The 16,143-nt window shown below is 37.5% G+C and overlaps 1 protein-coding gene across 4 annotated transcripts in view; it reads right to left on the bottom strand.

Annotated features, from left to right (window-relative positions):
• LOC121314091 (neuropilin-1a-like) overlaps nucleotides 1-9,065 on the bottom strand; it is a 48,060-nt gene extending 38,995 nt beyond the window's left edge. For 2 of the 4 annotated variants that reach the window (XM_041246953.1, XM_041246957.1), the window contains exons 1-2: nucleotides 6,632-7,365; nucleotides 3,650-3,824 (exon numbers count right to left, since the gene is read on the bottom strand). In XM_041246953.1, the coding sequence (XP_041102887.1) occupies nucleotides 3,650-3,824; nucleotides 6,632-6,701 (245 nt within the window). In that variant the 5' untranslated portion in view covers nucleotides 6,702-7,365. Of the gene's footprint in view, nucleotides 1-3,649; nucleotides 3,825-6,631; nucleotides 7,366-8,775 lie in introns of those variants that run through there. The other 2 variants (XM_041246954.1, XM_041246955.1) reach the window with 2 other exon arrangements.
• Between the last annotated feature and the right edge of the window lie 7,078 nt (nucleotides 9,066-16,143).

Here is a 16,143-nt window from a genome sequence, read left to right as displayed (position 1 = left end):
CCCCCCCCCCCCCCATCCCCACCAATCCCCCGGCGGTACACCGTTTGCTGCTTTTGCAGGAATCACAAATAAACAGAATAAAACTGGTTGATTTAAAACATCAGTCATAGGTTATGGATTTTTCTTCAAGCGGCTAAAGAGGCAAAAATAAATTTTAGTAGGGTAATAAAAACGACTGTTGTTTTCGAAGGTGGATTTCCAAGCTAGTTGTCTAGATGCTAAACAGTCAACATCAGCCATGGATTACATGGGTCTATGTATTGGACTCATTTGTCCCAAACTACTGAAGTGAAAAGGCTAAAGATTACATTTTACTTGGGTAATAAAAAGTACTGCTGCTTTTAAATGAAAGGTCAGCTTACCAAAGTGGGTGTTAAACTACTGGTGTTGTTAGCAGCATTATACTGCACTACACGTGCGGACCACAGGAACATTCTCAAGTCTAAGCAGTGTTTTTTCCTTGAATGAGATATTTCACTTTAGGGGTAAGATATTTATGAACCTGCAATCCATCCCCCTACGGCTCTTTGAAACCCCCAAACCCAATTTGCTGAACACTCCACAAATCTTGATTTCCTGGAAACCAGGCTGTAATGCAAACACAAACACAACTCAGCTGCTTGTACTTGTAAATAATAGAACATATACTGTACTTAATTCATGGTAAAACGTATGCATGCTAATGCAAACTGAAAAGCTGTTTTAATGTACCAAGGTGGATTATCAGATCAAAATGGCTAAAGAAAAAATGTACAGTATAAAAGTTATTAATGTTTTATCGTTTGCCTCATGGGCAACAATACATTTAAACACAGGATTTTCAAAATATATTGATTTTAAATATCAGACTCTGGCATTTTATAAATGTGTTATCTCGCTGTTGTTGGCACTGTTTGATTTGGGGGTTTGACATAGAAAATCTTGTAACTCAACCAATTTTGTTATTGACAGAAAAGTACAAGGTTTCAGCTGCTTCTAACCTTGAATCTTAGTAAATGTTTTCTAGCATTGGGTGCTTAACAACAACATACTGTATGTTGCAATGTATATACAGTACAATGTGTGGTTTATGTTCCCTGTTCACTGAGCTATGACAGTTTGCTGTGACTTTGAACACAAGTGCACTTTATTAGGGAACATGATAAGCCCAACAATGAAAACTTCATTAGTAGTTAAAATGAGCCTGTTTCAGTCTGCTTTTTTGAATCCTGTTGCTTAGCAGCTGAAAATATTTTGTATGTGCTGATAAGACAATGTGTAGTGAGCAGAAGATCTCACCTTAATAAAAGTACTTGAGCAATGTGTGTTGGTGTCTTACTTATACAGAGGCACACACAGTGCAACACACATTTTAGTTTGCTGGCATGGCATTCTTCCCTGAAAATGTCTTACCGGCACATATTTCTCTGGGTTGTTTTATTAGTTTGTGTTGTAAACCCGCTGTCTACCACCCAGAGCTGTAGGACTGGCATGCTAGCATTTTTGAGTTTCTGCCAGCCATAGTAAATGAATAGTGGCATGCAAGGTAAAGCCACACAGGCATGCTAATCTTTAGCCCTCAGCATTAATAGAATTCCAAAACCAAATGTTTTCAACAGGTACATTTACAGTGGGAATATTTTAGGAGATTTACGCTTCAATGGAGAACTACAAATAACAAACAAGAATTGGAATCCCTGTATTATTGTTCATACTAAGAACTAGGGAGTACATACCTCACATGTTTTTAAACACAGGCCCTCACAAAATATTTGTCTTTACACTGATAATACAAACCCTTCGAAATTCTTAAAAAAACATAGTATCCTTCCCATGTCCATCCGCTCCACAATATCTTTCAGTATCCTTTAGTCCGTGAAAACTTTATTGGTCCCCAGATGACGACATTCTATCCAAATGTAGTCATGCATCCCATCTGCTAGACAGCACCGGTCACCAGGGTCTTAAATTACTGATAGTTTACACAGCCATAAAAAAGTAAAGAGTACAATAAAAAGTACAATTTACAGAAGGAGTTTGGAGGCCAGATTGGGTTTTATGGGGGTAAAATAAGGTGGTAACATGGACGGATATTTAAGCGCTGACGGCAGATATGAGTCCCCAAACACACTGACCAAAATGAATTCTGTTCATTAGTGTAGAGTGTAAAAAGGGCCAGCCTTAAACTGCCAATGAACTTTTGCAAATGAGACAAATAACCTCAGCGATGAAATGAAACAAGACATAATGAGGATTTCTAAAGGGAGTTAGTCAAGAGCAAAAGCTGGGGTCGAAGCAAAGACAGTAAAAGGGTGACTAAAATGCCATTACAGAAATGTTGTGTAATGCAATGTTCAGTTGATAATGTTGTGTAAAGCAATGCTGTGTTGATAATGTTGTGTAATGCAATGTTGTGTAATGTAATGTTGAGTTGATAATGTTGTGTAATGTAATTCTGAGTTAATTAATGTTGTGTTGTGTAATGTAATGTTAAGTTGATAATGTTGTGTAATGCAATGTTGAGTTGATAATGTTGTATAATGCAATGTTGAGTTGATAATGTTGTGCAATGTAATGCTGTGTTGATAATGTTGTGTTGATAATGTTGTGTAATGCAATGTTGAGTTGATAATGTTGAGTTGATAATGTTGTGTAATGCAATGTTGAGTTGATAATGTTGTGTAATGTAATGTTGAGTTGATAATGTTGTGTAATGTAATGTTGATAATGTTGATAATGTTGTGTAATGTAATGCTGTTGTAATGTAATGTAATGATGTTGACAATGTTGTGTAATGCAATGTTGAGTTGATAATGTTGTGTAATGCAATGTTGAGTTGATAATGTTGTGTAATGCAATGTTGAGTTGATAATGTTGTGTAATGCAATGTTGAGTTGATAATGTTGTGTAATGCAATGTTGAGTTGATAATGTTGTGTAATGCAATGTTGAGTTGATAATGTTGTGTAATGTAATGTTGAGTTGATAATGTTGTGTAATGCAATGTTGAGTTGATAATGTTGTGTAATGTAATGTTGAGTTGATAATGTTGTGTAATGCAATGCTGAGTTGATAATGTTGTGTAATGCAATGTTGAGTTGATAATGTTGTGTAATGCAATGCTGAGTTGATAATGTTGTGTAATGTAATGTTGAGTTGATAGTTGATAATGTTGTGTAATGTAATGTTGAGCTGATAATGATGTGTTGATAATGTTGTGCAATGCAATGTGAGTTGATAATGTTGTGGAATGTAATGTTGACAATGTTGTGTAATGCAATGTTGAGTTGACAATGTTGTGTAATGCAATGTTGAGTTGATAAAAACAGCTTTTTGTAGCTCATTACATCTCTACCTGGTGGTTTCACAGACCCTGATTACCACTTCTTCGACTACCTCATAATAATATAGGTAATGATCAGCACTGATTCATATTCTTATAGAACAAAAATTTGTTTTTTGTATTGCTAATTCTACAGTCCTTACATAACCAGCACAAAATGCCAAAACATTTTGAAAAAATGTGTTTAAATGTTAAGGCTATTACAGTAAACTGTTTCTTGAAGTGTGAACATCTGCTTCACCACCCTGGAACTCAAGAGACTTGATTTTAACATACCAACCGCCAGCAGGTGGCGGCAAACGTCAGAACATTGCTTAGTAAGACTTACTTGCATTCCCTGTCCTCCAGATCAAAATGAGGGTTGAAGTTGATCAAAATCCTGTGGTATGGTTCTGGAGCCTGTATTACCCACACACAGTTCTGATAGGGAAAATACGAGTTTGGGTATCCAGGGGAAGTTAGATAATCAGGGTTTGAAATGTGTATATTGCCGCCACACTTATCTGTAAAGAGAAAAAAAAAAAAAAACATGACTTGAGTAACACAAAAAACAAGTAACACTAATTGAACTGGTTTTACAGACCCTGATTAGCACTAATCTTGGGCTACCTTTACCTAAGTTAACAGTTAAGTATAACTGTGCAAGAACACTTTCCCTCAAATTAAATAAACATCAGTTACAGACCAAAGTTTAAGGTACTGCACACTTCAATAAAGCATATGCATGCTATGTGCGATTTCATATGCTTATGTGATGTTTGCACAGTTTTATTCTATACCATTAACACGAAAGGATTTGAATTTGAGAGACTACAGTTTTATTCTATACCGTTAACACGAAAGGATTTCAGTTTGAGAGACCACAGTTTTATTCGATACCTTTAACACGAAAGGATTTGAATTTGAGAGACTACAGTTTTAAGAGAGCTGTTGTTTGCTTGCATGTGCCCAGTGTGTCTAAGGACAAAATCAAACCACTTGAATCAGCATAAGGAGTAAAAAAACAAAACAAAAAAAACAGCAACTATTCATTATATATTTTCTCATGAGGACAGTTAGATTAAAAATAAATACATACATACATACAGACTTTTAAAGCTCATTTGCACCCTAACCCATTTCAGGCATGCTTTGTGATATATTTATTTATAAATACACAATTTAGCTTCTATAAGGAAAACATTAATTGACCAGTTTGCAGGAACATCAGGGAATTGTTGACCTTAAAAGCAGTCGGGCTGATAAGAATTTCCCCTGGAAAAGCTTCCATTTACTAAAGTTTCAACATGCCGATATGTGTTTATGTGTCTGGTCTAAGGTAATAAACTGACAGCGGTCTCTTTTCATCTAATGGTTTAAGGGGATTTAGTCTAAAGAGCGCAATGACCTTTCCTGACCATGCTACCGGGTTTAAGGGTGAAAGGAGAGTTTTTATGTGTCTATTTTTAGCGCTAAACCTCTTTTCTTTATGTCTTTTCAATCATAAGCCTTCAAGCCCTTTTCTGCATTGTTCAGACCTGTGCTCTAAGAACCCGAAGCAAATCCCCGTCATGATTTCGGGGTTCGGAAACACGCGCAGGAGCCGGCGCCGTCTCTTAATCGCTTGCTTATTCGATGTTGCATCTGTGCAAAGCGTCTTTTTGGGATCAAGGTGACTTAATGAAGCAGAAATCATCCCTTAAGATGACTTTAAGTGAGGCTAATCAGGAATGTGCACACAAAGGGGGTAATGAAGCAAAAATGTATCTAGGAGCTGAAGAACAGATGTAGTCTATAACACAGATTAAGCATTTCCACTGCGATGGATGAAAATCGCATGTATAATACTGCATTTCATTCAGACAGATGCATAACTTGGGACAAGTACAAAAATAGGACCAGGGCTGCTGTTGGTACAGTTTTTGTAAATGCATATGTGGTAAGCCTGGCTGTGTTTATTATGCAATATAGCACGATTAAAGCAAAGTATGGTACAAACAGCATTCCTTGGGAATATCCAACCAGAACAGTTGAATTAGAAAGCAGATGCGAATTAATGCATGGCTAAAACAAAGCAAAGAAAGTAAAACGCGTGGATACAACCTTCATTTTTTAAAGCATCACCATTTTGCAAAACTTTTATCAACCTATCAGGGTTTATTTTGATTTTACTGAGAAGTTCAAACATGTTTTGTTTTTTCAAAAAAGAACTAAGTAGCAACATATTCTACCTAACTGGCTGCAAATCAACAGTGCCTGTTCTTTGTGCTTAGTACGCTTTGCCCTGTCACTTTAATCTGGGGGATTGTGAAAGTGACAGCGCAGAGAAGTGCGTGTTTTCCCAGTTCTGCTGAATCTCACTAACAGTTGATTAGGAAGAACAGCGCCTGATGACTAAGCCCCATTAGCCTTGGGCTGGGTTAATGAATTCGTGTAACAGGCAGCAAGCAGCATCGAGTCGGGGCTGGAACTTGGCGTTCGGGAGACTACGAAGCACAAGACAAGGCTATTGCGCTTGAAGGACCCGCCTCATCTTGATTTACAATCAACTGCAAATCCGTGTTTTTTGAGATAATGAATATTAAAGTGTTAATACCCAAGCCGTCAATGAGTCTGAGTTTTTAAGGGAAACGTTGTTTTAGGGTGCCCTGCTTTGCTGTTTGTGATTCAGGTTTTATGGCTACATGGCTAAAGAAAATGTGAAGAGAATAATACAAAAAAAAAAAAAATTAAAAAAAGTTTATACAGTAATCCCGTCATACAACCTCAGCAGTGAAACACGTATAATGCAATCACGGTGAACCACTTGAATAATTTAACAAAGATTATTATACTTAAATTGTTTCAAAATGCAACATAAAAACGAAACGACTCGTTATTGTGTTGCCAACAGCACCGCGAATACGATAGCTTGCATCTGTGATTAAACTAAAGTTTAAGTAACTGTGCATTTGTTTGCAGAATGTCGGGGTGGTGTGTGTGTGTGTGTGTGTGTGTCTATATATATATATATATATATATATATATATATATATATATATATATATATATATATATATATATATATATATATATATATATATATATTATATTTACAATGTGTGTGTCAAAAACACTAAAAATTATATATACATCTGTAATAATATATGCATAAGTGTAGCTTCTATTATTAAAATATGCCATCATATCTTAATAATAATAATAATAATAATAATAATAATAATAATAATAATAATAATAATAATAATAATAATAATAATAAAAGTAAACCATTAACGAAAATAGAAATAATAGAAAAGTATACAAAATCTAGATTTTAGCTGCCACTTACCGTTTTTTGAAGCTTTGGCTATGATGATCCCAGCTAAAAAGTGCAACACTAATCCACAATGCATCCTCATGGTGTTATACTAAAAAAAAAAGAAAAATAAACTCCGCAGGATCTTTGATTTATATTCTCCCTGCTTGGCTCGAGCAAGGAAAGGAGCAAAATTGTCTCAGCGTTACAGATATTCTTCTTTTTGTGCCTCAGGTCGCCTGCATCCTGTCAGTTAGTTCTCATTTCCTCGCCCTTTTCCCAGACTTGTTCCTCTCCCAGCTGCTGGCGCTGACATTTCCCACTAAACAAGTCCAAGGCAATACAAAAAAGAAGACACAAATACAACTCCTGTTTTCGAAACTCCTTGTTAATGACGTTCAAGCAGACGTAATCCCTTCTGTTAAAAGTAAGAAGAAAAACCATGCAAGATTACGCGACCCTTCTCTTATATAACAGGTTCACCGTACTGCCTCAGTTTTATGCTGTGCATATCCTTAAACCTGGCAAGACACACACGAGCAGTACTAGCATCTGTAGAACAGCATTGGCATTACAAGGATTTAAAGCAAGCGATACTCTCCTAAATCATGACGACTTTTTTTTTTCTCCTGCTGTGCCCTGGCTGGCTGTTAAAGTGGATTCTTCGGAGGGATTACTGATTGGTTTGATTGCGATATATGCAAAACTGACCAGAGAAGCCCTCCTCGTTAAAAGTGAGAGTACTCGCTCTATTTAGTGGCAGCTGCATGAAGAGGAGACACGTAGTATCTCTCTCTCTCTCTCTCTCTCCTCTCTCTCTCTCTCTCTCTCTCTCTCTCTCTCTTCTACTGATCATAAACAGACATGAGTTACAAGAGCCAGGCACTTTCATCGTGCCCTCAGTTATAAACTATAGCATTGGAAACGCTGCATGATAATCAGAAAGTCTACCATATTGTATAGTATCGTACTGTTAACAATTTCTGTAAAGTAGACTAACCTGCCGAGTTCGTTACACCGGTACCACCCTACAACTATGGCCAACTGTTTTGCATCACCTTGAAATGTATGATTGAGACAAAAACAAACAAACAAACCAAAAAATGGTGCAAATACATGGGCATAATTTAGATATTGCATTTAACATCATGTAATTAAAGAAACCACTAAATTATATTGCAAAGGTCTACCGGGAGTCATAATAGTTGTACATACTTTATGCTGGATTTTGAAATGTCCATTTTTTTTTTCAATTTTTATCAGTTTTTTGTTAAGTATATGGAAAACTACAAAGCGGTGTGCAATTCAATATGTTAACGTAACATTATTCAACAGGTTGCATGCGACTTTATGAAGCAAATTGTATTCATTCTGCAGGGTGATGCAAAACGTGTGGCCATATACAGTTGGTTTTAACTTGCGTCAAACAAAGTAATACGAAGTGTATAGTTGCCCTTTCGATTTCAACTCAATCTTTACTCAACACGTCATGTTTTGATGTTCAAATACCAAGGAACTGGAAAGGTATTGACGGACAAAGAGCTTCCTTGATATTTAATTATACACTAAAGCCAGTTTCCACTCTCTTGCATAAGTGAAGTCTACGCGAAAATGAAATTGACAAGCCATGACCTGCACATCTGCATCGGGTATCAGACTTTTAATTAAATAGGTCTATAGCCGCCGAATCTTTATTTATTTTTAAGCGAATCAGTAATTTTGTGATGGTTACTCTGTAAACGTAGATTAACAAAGTTTTAATCATTTTTCAGAGTAAAAAGATCTGCATCTTACAAAAGAATATCATTATACAGCCAAAGCGCGTCCCTTTAATCAAGATAGTGTTATCTATCAGCAAACAAACAGCAGGAGCCGAGGTTTACACCGATCAGACAAATGAAGGGCTGTGATCCGAACAAAACAAAGAAGAGGAACATTTCATAGAAACTAAGTAACGACGTCATATATTGGACTATGCAGTGATACAATGTTACCAATAAAAACACAATCGATACCTTAAAAACACCTTTTTAAAGAAGCCCAGTTTCATAATTACTATATGTAACCAATATATCCGACCATATCCACCATGTAAGCAAACAAACTGCATAGATGCATACAGTACATACATACATACATACATACATACATACATACATACATACATGTTACTATACCTTTACAGCTCCAATCAATGACTGCATCCAGAGTTGTTCTATACGGAATTGCGTATTAATCGATATCTGTGGACGGGACGTCTAATGAAGCAATCCTTCACAGCGAAGCAGCTATAATAAAACTACAAAGGCAGACACAGTCAAACTGGGGAGGGTGTTTGCTGATGACGGCGCATGCAGTCACCTTTCTTCTTATTTGCTTTCTCCCAGGATCAGATAGTACACAGTGTAATTGCTCCAGTCACACGACAACAGCTGTCGTCGATGCTGCTGTGGCTCACCAAGATTTAGTAAAGAAGTTAGAGACGCTGCGGTATCGGATTGTACACAGGTTGAGTTGTCCTGTGAAAGATTTCTGAACCGCGGTAAATTATATATATATATATATATATATATATATATATATATATATATATATATATATATATATATATATATATATATATATTTTTTTAAATAACCAGAGAGACAAAGAAGAAAGCCTTCTTCATGCAGTCAGTTACAATGAGATGCGCTCGCAGTGACAGACGCACTAGGAGTTCGTTGACTCCCTCTGGTTTCGCTATCCTGAGTCTGACACACCCTCGGCAGTAAAGTGACTGACCAAACTGACAGTTCAGCGGCTGGGGGCTGGTTTCTCTTCTGGAAAACCAAAAATGATAAAGCTTACTGAAGTCTTTTTTTTAATTTTAAGGGAAACTTTATCTGTTTAAGCAAAGCTTGTAAATCCAACCCTCACCGACTACCGAATTAAACACAGTAGCAGGCTATAGTGTTGTTTCTTGGTCAGGTTGTATCAATTTAATTTCTTGTTGTCTCTCTGTTGTTAGCTATGCTATTATTGTTATGCACAGACCTAGTCTACCGAGTATGGTAAGCGGAACCTTATACAATCTGTAAGGCTACCATCCTGGTTTCTCAATGTATCTATTATTCTTTATCATTTTTCCGTCCACGCCCACGTTTTATTCATTTTTAACCGTAGCTCTTTTTTCGTCAGTTTAATTTCAGTGTCGTCCAAAGCTTGATGAATGCATGTGTGGAAGGTATACGGCTCGTGTCCACCTTCATTAGACGAGACAGACTTTTCACACCTGGTATGTGCCGATGTGGCGCTGTCATTTTTTGCAGTGACACTGAGTCCTGTGGGAATAAGGAGAACGGGGTTTCAGTCATTAAAAAAAAAGAAAGAAAAACACTTGTGTTGTTCTTAGGGTCTAGTTACCAGCAAAAAAACAAAAAAAAAAACTGTGTTTTGCTAAGCTACAGGAAATCTATTGTCAAGCTACCAGAGCTAATGCGTAGCCCTATACCGCCAGTTTCACTGGCCTACAGTAGACAGGACAATAAATAATTGATACTATGACGGTCGGTAAGTGATGTTGGTAAGGTAGTCTTAGCAAAATAACGAATTCATTATTGTAAAATAATTATTTTACATGTCCCGTTCTATGTTTATATACATGTTTGTGGCTTTCCAGGTGTCTAAATTGAGTTATTAACTACAGCAGAACAAGCATTGCTTAGGCAATGTGGGGTCGTGCTCAATTGCGTAACAGCCTATATATAGTATGCTGTTGTAATTGGGACCATTTCTTTCCATTCGTGATATCTAATTTTAACATGTTAATACTATTATTAAGGGAAGTTTTACTTTATGAGCAACATTAACAATGCATATTGATCATTTAATAACATTTTTAATAAAGTGCAGTCAACTTCGGTTCACTCGACTGATGGGCCATCGACACCTTTGCTTAATTCCAGTCTTCGTCCCGAATTTTCTCCATATATAGGCTAATATATGGCTCATGCATGCAGTTCTTCCAACAGTTTTCACAAGGACATTTAACTAAAAATAAACGTGTAAATACTGTAATACTGTAAAAGTGTGAGCTATGTTACTTATATGCATGTTAATGTCATGGCTCTGTGGTTAACTCGACACCTTGGATAAGTCAACACTAAATGGCACCCCCGTGGGGTGTCGAGTTAACGGAGGTTGATTGTATTTTCATACCCCGAAAACAAACACAAACGTAAACTGTAGCTATTGTGGACTGTAAACACTAAATACAGAATTTTAAAGACAAATCAATACCAGTTTTATTCATTAATTTAATAGATCTATTTATTATTTACCAGAAATTATGGTGTATATATATGTGTGTGTGTGTGTGTGTAAGTGTGTGTGTGTGTTGGGATGCGCTTGCCTTTGAAATTCTTCACTTATGTATTATCTACAACTACTAAGTTTCTTTTAGTATTTCTAAACACTTAGTTTGCAGTTGTTGAAAAAAATGTAAGGGGGTCTACCTATGTTGAAGACTTAAGAAAAAAGGTTCAGTTTGTTGCCAGTGCCTTTACTAATATAGTCCTAATTTAATTTTGTTATTGAGACTAAATACAGGCAGACCAAATAAACAAAAACAAACCAGATATCCTAAACCATAAAATATGCATGCATTTATTTACAGCATTCTCCGCACACCAGGGTAGACTGCGGAGATGAAAGGTGCCCTGGAAACAGACAGACACCAGCAGAGAGGACAGCGTCTCTAGCACTAGATTGAGATCCACTAACCAGACATGTCCTGATAACAGAATGTGGAGGTGTTTTACGATCTTGTAAGCAAGCTTCACAAAGTCTCTTACTTTAATTGTGCTTCAGCAGAGTGGTTTTTATTCAAGCAGAAATCTTCATAGCATTACAATACCATTGCATTCAGTGGATTGGGTAGCCCTCCATGGTACAGAGAACTACAAAGGAGCCCACTTTTCATTTGATATTTATAACCACCAGCACAGAGCCTCACCCAGACTCCTCCAGTGGTTACAATGCTTCTTATCTGATATCACGGGATGTACCCAACGCAATGTTCAAGAACACTCTGCTATGCAGGGCCAGCTCCTGGACCTGAGCAAACAAAACCAATTTCAACTGTCCGTGGAATTTTACCCAATGTATTAATACATTTTCACATGCATTCCCCCTTTTGCTGTTCCTTATATAAGACTTACAAGCTACAGTAGTTAATACACCACCCACATTTCCTGCAACAGAACCATACAACTCGTTCCATCATCTTAATGCTTTTCTTATATGTGGCAAGGCCATTCTTATCTTTATCAACACACTGTGCCTGCATCTGGATCAGGGTCAATGCCAAGAACATTTAGTTACACCAGCTAACCACAATTTGTATCAGCATTTTAAGCATAAAATTAATACAGTCAGTAAGTACGATTTCCAATAAATCATATCATTATAGCTGTGTTTTATTGGCTCAATTGAATAAAAGCACTCAAAATTAGTTTGGTTAATAGTATTCTTCCATCCACATCCAAGATTTTAATCTATCATCCTGGCACATAATTTCAGTTACGCCTCCTGACAACAGATTCTCTTCGTAGTATATTATATATATATATATATATATATATATATATATATATATATATATATATATATATATATATATACAGATATAATAATATAGATATATATATTGCCTATATATAGCAATGAATATGCCTAGATATAGCATGGAATGTTTGAGAACTTTAAGTACCCCTCCGCATGCCTCGCCCTGAATCCTGTCTGCACACTGACACGTAGACTCTTAAACTTTATTGGTGAGTGAAAAAGTTCATGGAAAGTTAATTTTAACAATCACAAAACAAGACCTGTTTGTTACTTTACAATATTAAATAAACATTTTATTTTAATTTAACAGTAACACATTCGCCCATGTTCACTATTAGTTACTACTGTTACTATCGACAGTACCAAATATATATTTTATAGGCAATTCATGAGATCCTGTAATAATATAATGTATTTTCCTTATTCAAATGTATGCAATCAATTTGAATAATAACTACAAAACACCTCCATCTTTTCAAGTTTTTTTGTTTTTTTGCTTAGCCTTGTTTTACTTATTTAGTTATTTTTTTTATTTATATTTCATGCATAATTGAGTTGTCTCATCACTTTATCTTTACAATGGCAGAGCAGGTCTCCCTTTCACACGTCTCCTGATTGTGATCAGCACACACTTCCCTAACTCAGGGGGACGACCCTGCAGAGAACAGGCCAGCCAGCATTATCCACACATCTCTCTGTGAAAATTACCTCCATGCAGAGGAGTATATGATGTCATCTATTTTTTCTTTTTTATATTATAAAAACAAGCTGATTTAATTTCTCATTATAGTCTAAAGTCTCAGTTTAAATAAAGTTATTCTCTACAATACTTTTTTTTTTGCATTTCTAGATAGGTACTCAGAATAAAGAGATTACAGTTAATGGCTTTACAGCAAAGTCATTTAACAGGCCTTATGACATTTGACTAATAACAACGGTATAATAGTGAGATTAGAAAAATGGCATTGGCTATATTTGGACAGGCTCTACTATCTGAAAGAAAGAAAATGGGAAAGGCTTTATAAAATAGTTACTTAAATCTGATTTGTCTTAACATATTGACAATAACCTTTAATAATACACATGTAGAATAATTAGCACCACACAAAGTAGGCTAATTTTGGCAAAGTACATAATGTGTTTAATTTCTTTTGATTTATTTTTTCATGTGAATTTCCTTTCACAATACTGACATGACTTTTACAATACTGTACAGTTGGATGCGTTCAGTTGATCTGAATAGAGTAAGCTACCACTGAAATCATTCAAACATGACTTTAAAGACAACTAACTATGCTGACAGTGCAAGTCAGCTTATTTAGTGTAGTTCTGTCTGTTACAACACAAGAGTCAGGTAGTAGTTCGAATTGATTTGAAATGTTACCCTCGTAGTTCGGGGGGCGTGCAGCTGGGGGCTTCCAATTTCCTGCCAATTAGTACCTATTTTCTATTTAAGCCCTGATTACTTGCACCTTCGCTGTCTAGTGTTTCGTTTTTGTAGCAAACGCTCAAACGCCGTCATTTCGTCTTTCACTGGTAATCTAAACTTCGTTGCCTTTCATGGGAGGTCAATTTTCTGCACAACGCTCCCTAGATATTATCAATTATTTTCCTACCTGCTCCGGTGATTCTTCTCATCATTCAGCTTCTCCATTTAGCTGCAGGAGCTCCAACATTAGTCTTTCCTGCTCCATCCAGCCTCCTGCCCAGCAACTGCACCGTCCAAAAAGCAGCTTCATCACTCAACTTGTCCACGTCTTTATTAGAAAGACTGACCCTCCGCTAAAATTTTCAAAGCTCCTTCAACAAGACATCGACATTCCCGTCATCTCTGATTGCCTTGCCATAGCTCCTCTATATAAATCCACCACAAAGCTCTATCAGCTGAATCTTTCTTTACTCCTCCTTGCAATCAAGCACCCCTCCCCCACTCCCAGAGCCAGCACAATTTACCGTTCCTCCAGAAGAGCCTGTCCTGGATTTCCATCAGCTACGTTCAACATTTTAAAGACCTATCCAGACCATTTCATATGCCCATTCCAGTCTGTGGTGGCTTGTGCTTTTGACTGGTCTAAACATGCTCCAACGACACTGCTGTACTGCAACTTTTCCACTGACGCCTCTCAGACCATGGCTACCACGGCAACACCCTCATTGAGTGACTGTGGGGGGTGGTAAGTTGCCATGGTGACCAGGCAGCTTCATCAGGCACTGCGAGCTCTGTGCCTCAGTACTGCAATCTTCTGGCTTCTTGTTGCTGTGCTTTCACAACCTGCGAGGGCTCGTACAATTCACTGAATTGTGACATCTACATACTGTTTTAACATATTTATATACATGACTAACTGTCCAAAAACATGTATTGAATATATTTATTCAAATCTAAAAGCACACGCAATTGTTCTACATAGACAAGGATTTTAATCACAATAACCAAATATATTCTATCCTGCTCGGAGCAACACAATCTTCATCCTCTCGGGTTCTGCAGCGGTCTCAGATCTCTGCATTCTTCATCTCTCCCAAAAGCAGCCTCATCTCTGGCTCAATTTAAATCTGCCTTAACACTCAAAGACCAATATCTACCACACTCTACCGATGGTAGTCCTCCGTTCACTATTACAGACCTCTGCTTCAGCAGATCTCTACTACAATACTGACAGCACTCCATCATTTTCTTTCTCAGACCTCTGCTCTGTTCAGCAAATCCTGCCCTCTACTATTAATCACTCCTCACTACAGCAGATCTCCTCTCCCTCTTCAGGTTTGCTCACTACTGCAGCATGCAAAAGTTGCTTTAGTTTAATGTTTACATCTGCAACTCCAGAGTCTCCAATGCTCCAGCTTTCCTCCAATACGTAGATTGTGGCAACATTCCCACAATCAAGGCTAACACTAATCCCCATCTAATCAAAATACGGGACACTTCCTAACCAATCTATTCATATATCCGCTCATTCTCTCAAAGGTTACAGCATTAATACATGGTGAGAGACATGGTACGAGACTGGAAATCTGTCTTGATTATGAGTTAAGGAGATCGACTATTAGAAGAATAACTGGAGTTACAAAACCCAAATCTCTGAATGTGAGTTCACCTTTTCCATTTCAAGCAGACATGATAGTAGCAAACCGCTGAGTGATCCAGTATTAATTAGCACAAAGAATGGCTGCATCTCATCTCTCTGCCCTCGTTTCTAGAATATGGGGCACAAAGGCGCAGAGCTTCCCAAGCAGCCAATTAATATGTTCGTTCCGCTGCCACCTCAGTTCCAGCTCTCTTTCTGCCTCTGCTTTTGGTATCCAAGTTCTGTCAGCTGTTCCCATTGGCCTCCACAACTCCCCAGCTACTATTCGACTGAATCATACTCAGTAACTTTCAAACTGCTCGGCATCACATGTCTGCAGCCCTCGCCCCGTCTTCAAGGGCTTCTTATTCTACAGCCTTTTCAGCATTCTGCACCCAGAATCTAATAATCATATCCCTTCAATCAAAACCAGATCCTGGCTCTCATCGTCCATGCTAGGGATTCTCTCCATCTCCCTCCATTCTCTCCATACCAGTAATTCGCCCCCTGCCTCACCTTCCCGCCTGTCTATATCAATGGACATTTTCCATTTGCTCATTTCCATTCTTCAGAAAGGCCGCTTTTCCCCCTGTAAGGATTTACCTATGGAGATCATCTGCCTCTCGGCCACCTTCAATGCTTACTTCGTCATTTAGCTGCATATGTCCAAGACGGATCCATTTCAGCATGGTCAGTTCATTCAGCTGTCAAGTATGAAGTCCCCTAACCCCCCTTTCCTTTCAACGTCAAGGTATCTCCCCAGCAGGAACCCCTCCCAGACCCTCTGTTCATTGACTCCTGTCACTACTATCATCACTTGTCAATGGTTCTCAACACACCTCTCCACCCTCACCTCCAGAGCAGGCCTCCCTG

The sequence above is a fragment of the Polyodon spathula genome, chromosome 4 (genome assembly GCF_017654505.1).
Source record: "Polyodon spathula isolate WHYD16114869_AA chromosome 4, ASM1765450v1, whole genome shotgun sequence".
Taxonomy (NCBI): domain Eukaryota; kingdom Metazoa; phylum Chordata; class Actinopteri; order Acipenseriformes; family Polyodontidae; genus Polyodon; species Polyodon spathula.
This window is presented reverse-complemented; position numbering and strand designations above follow the sequence as displayed.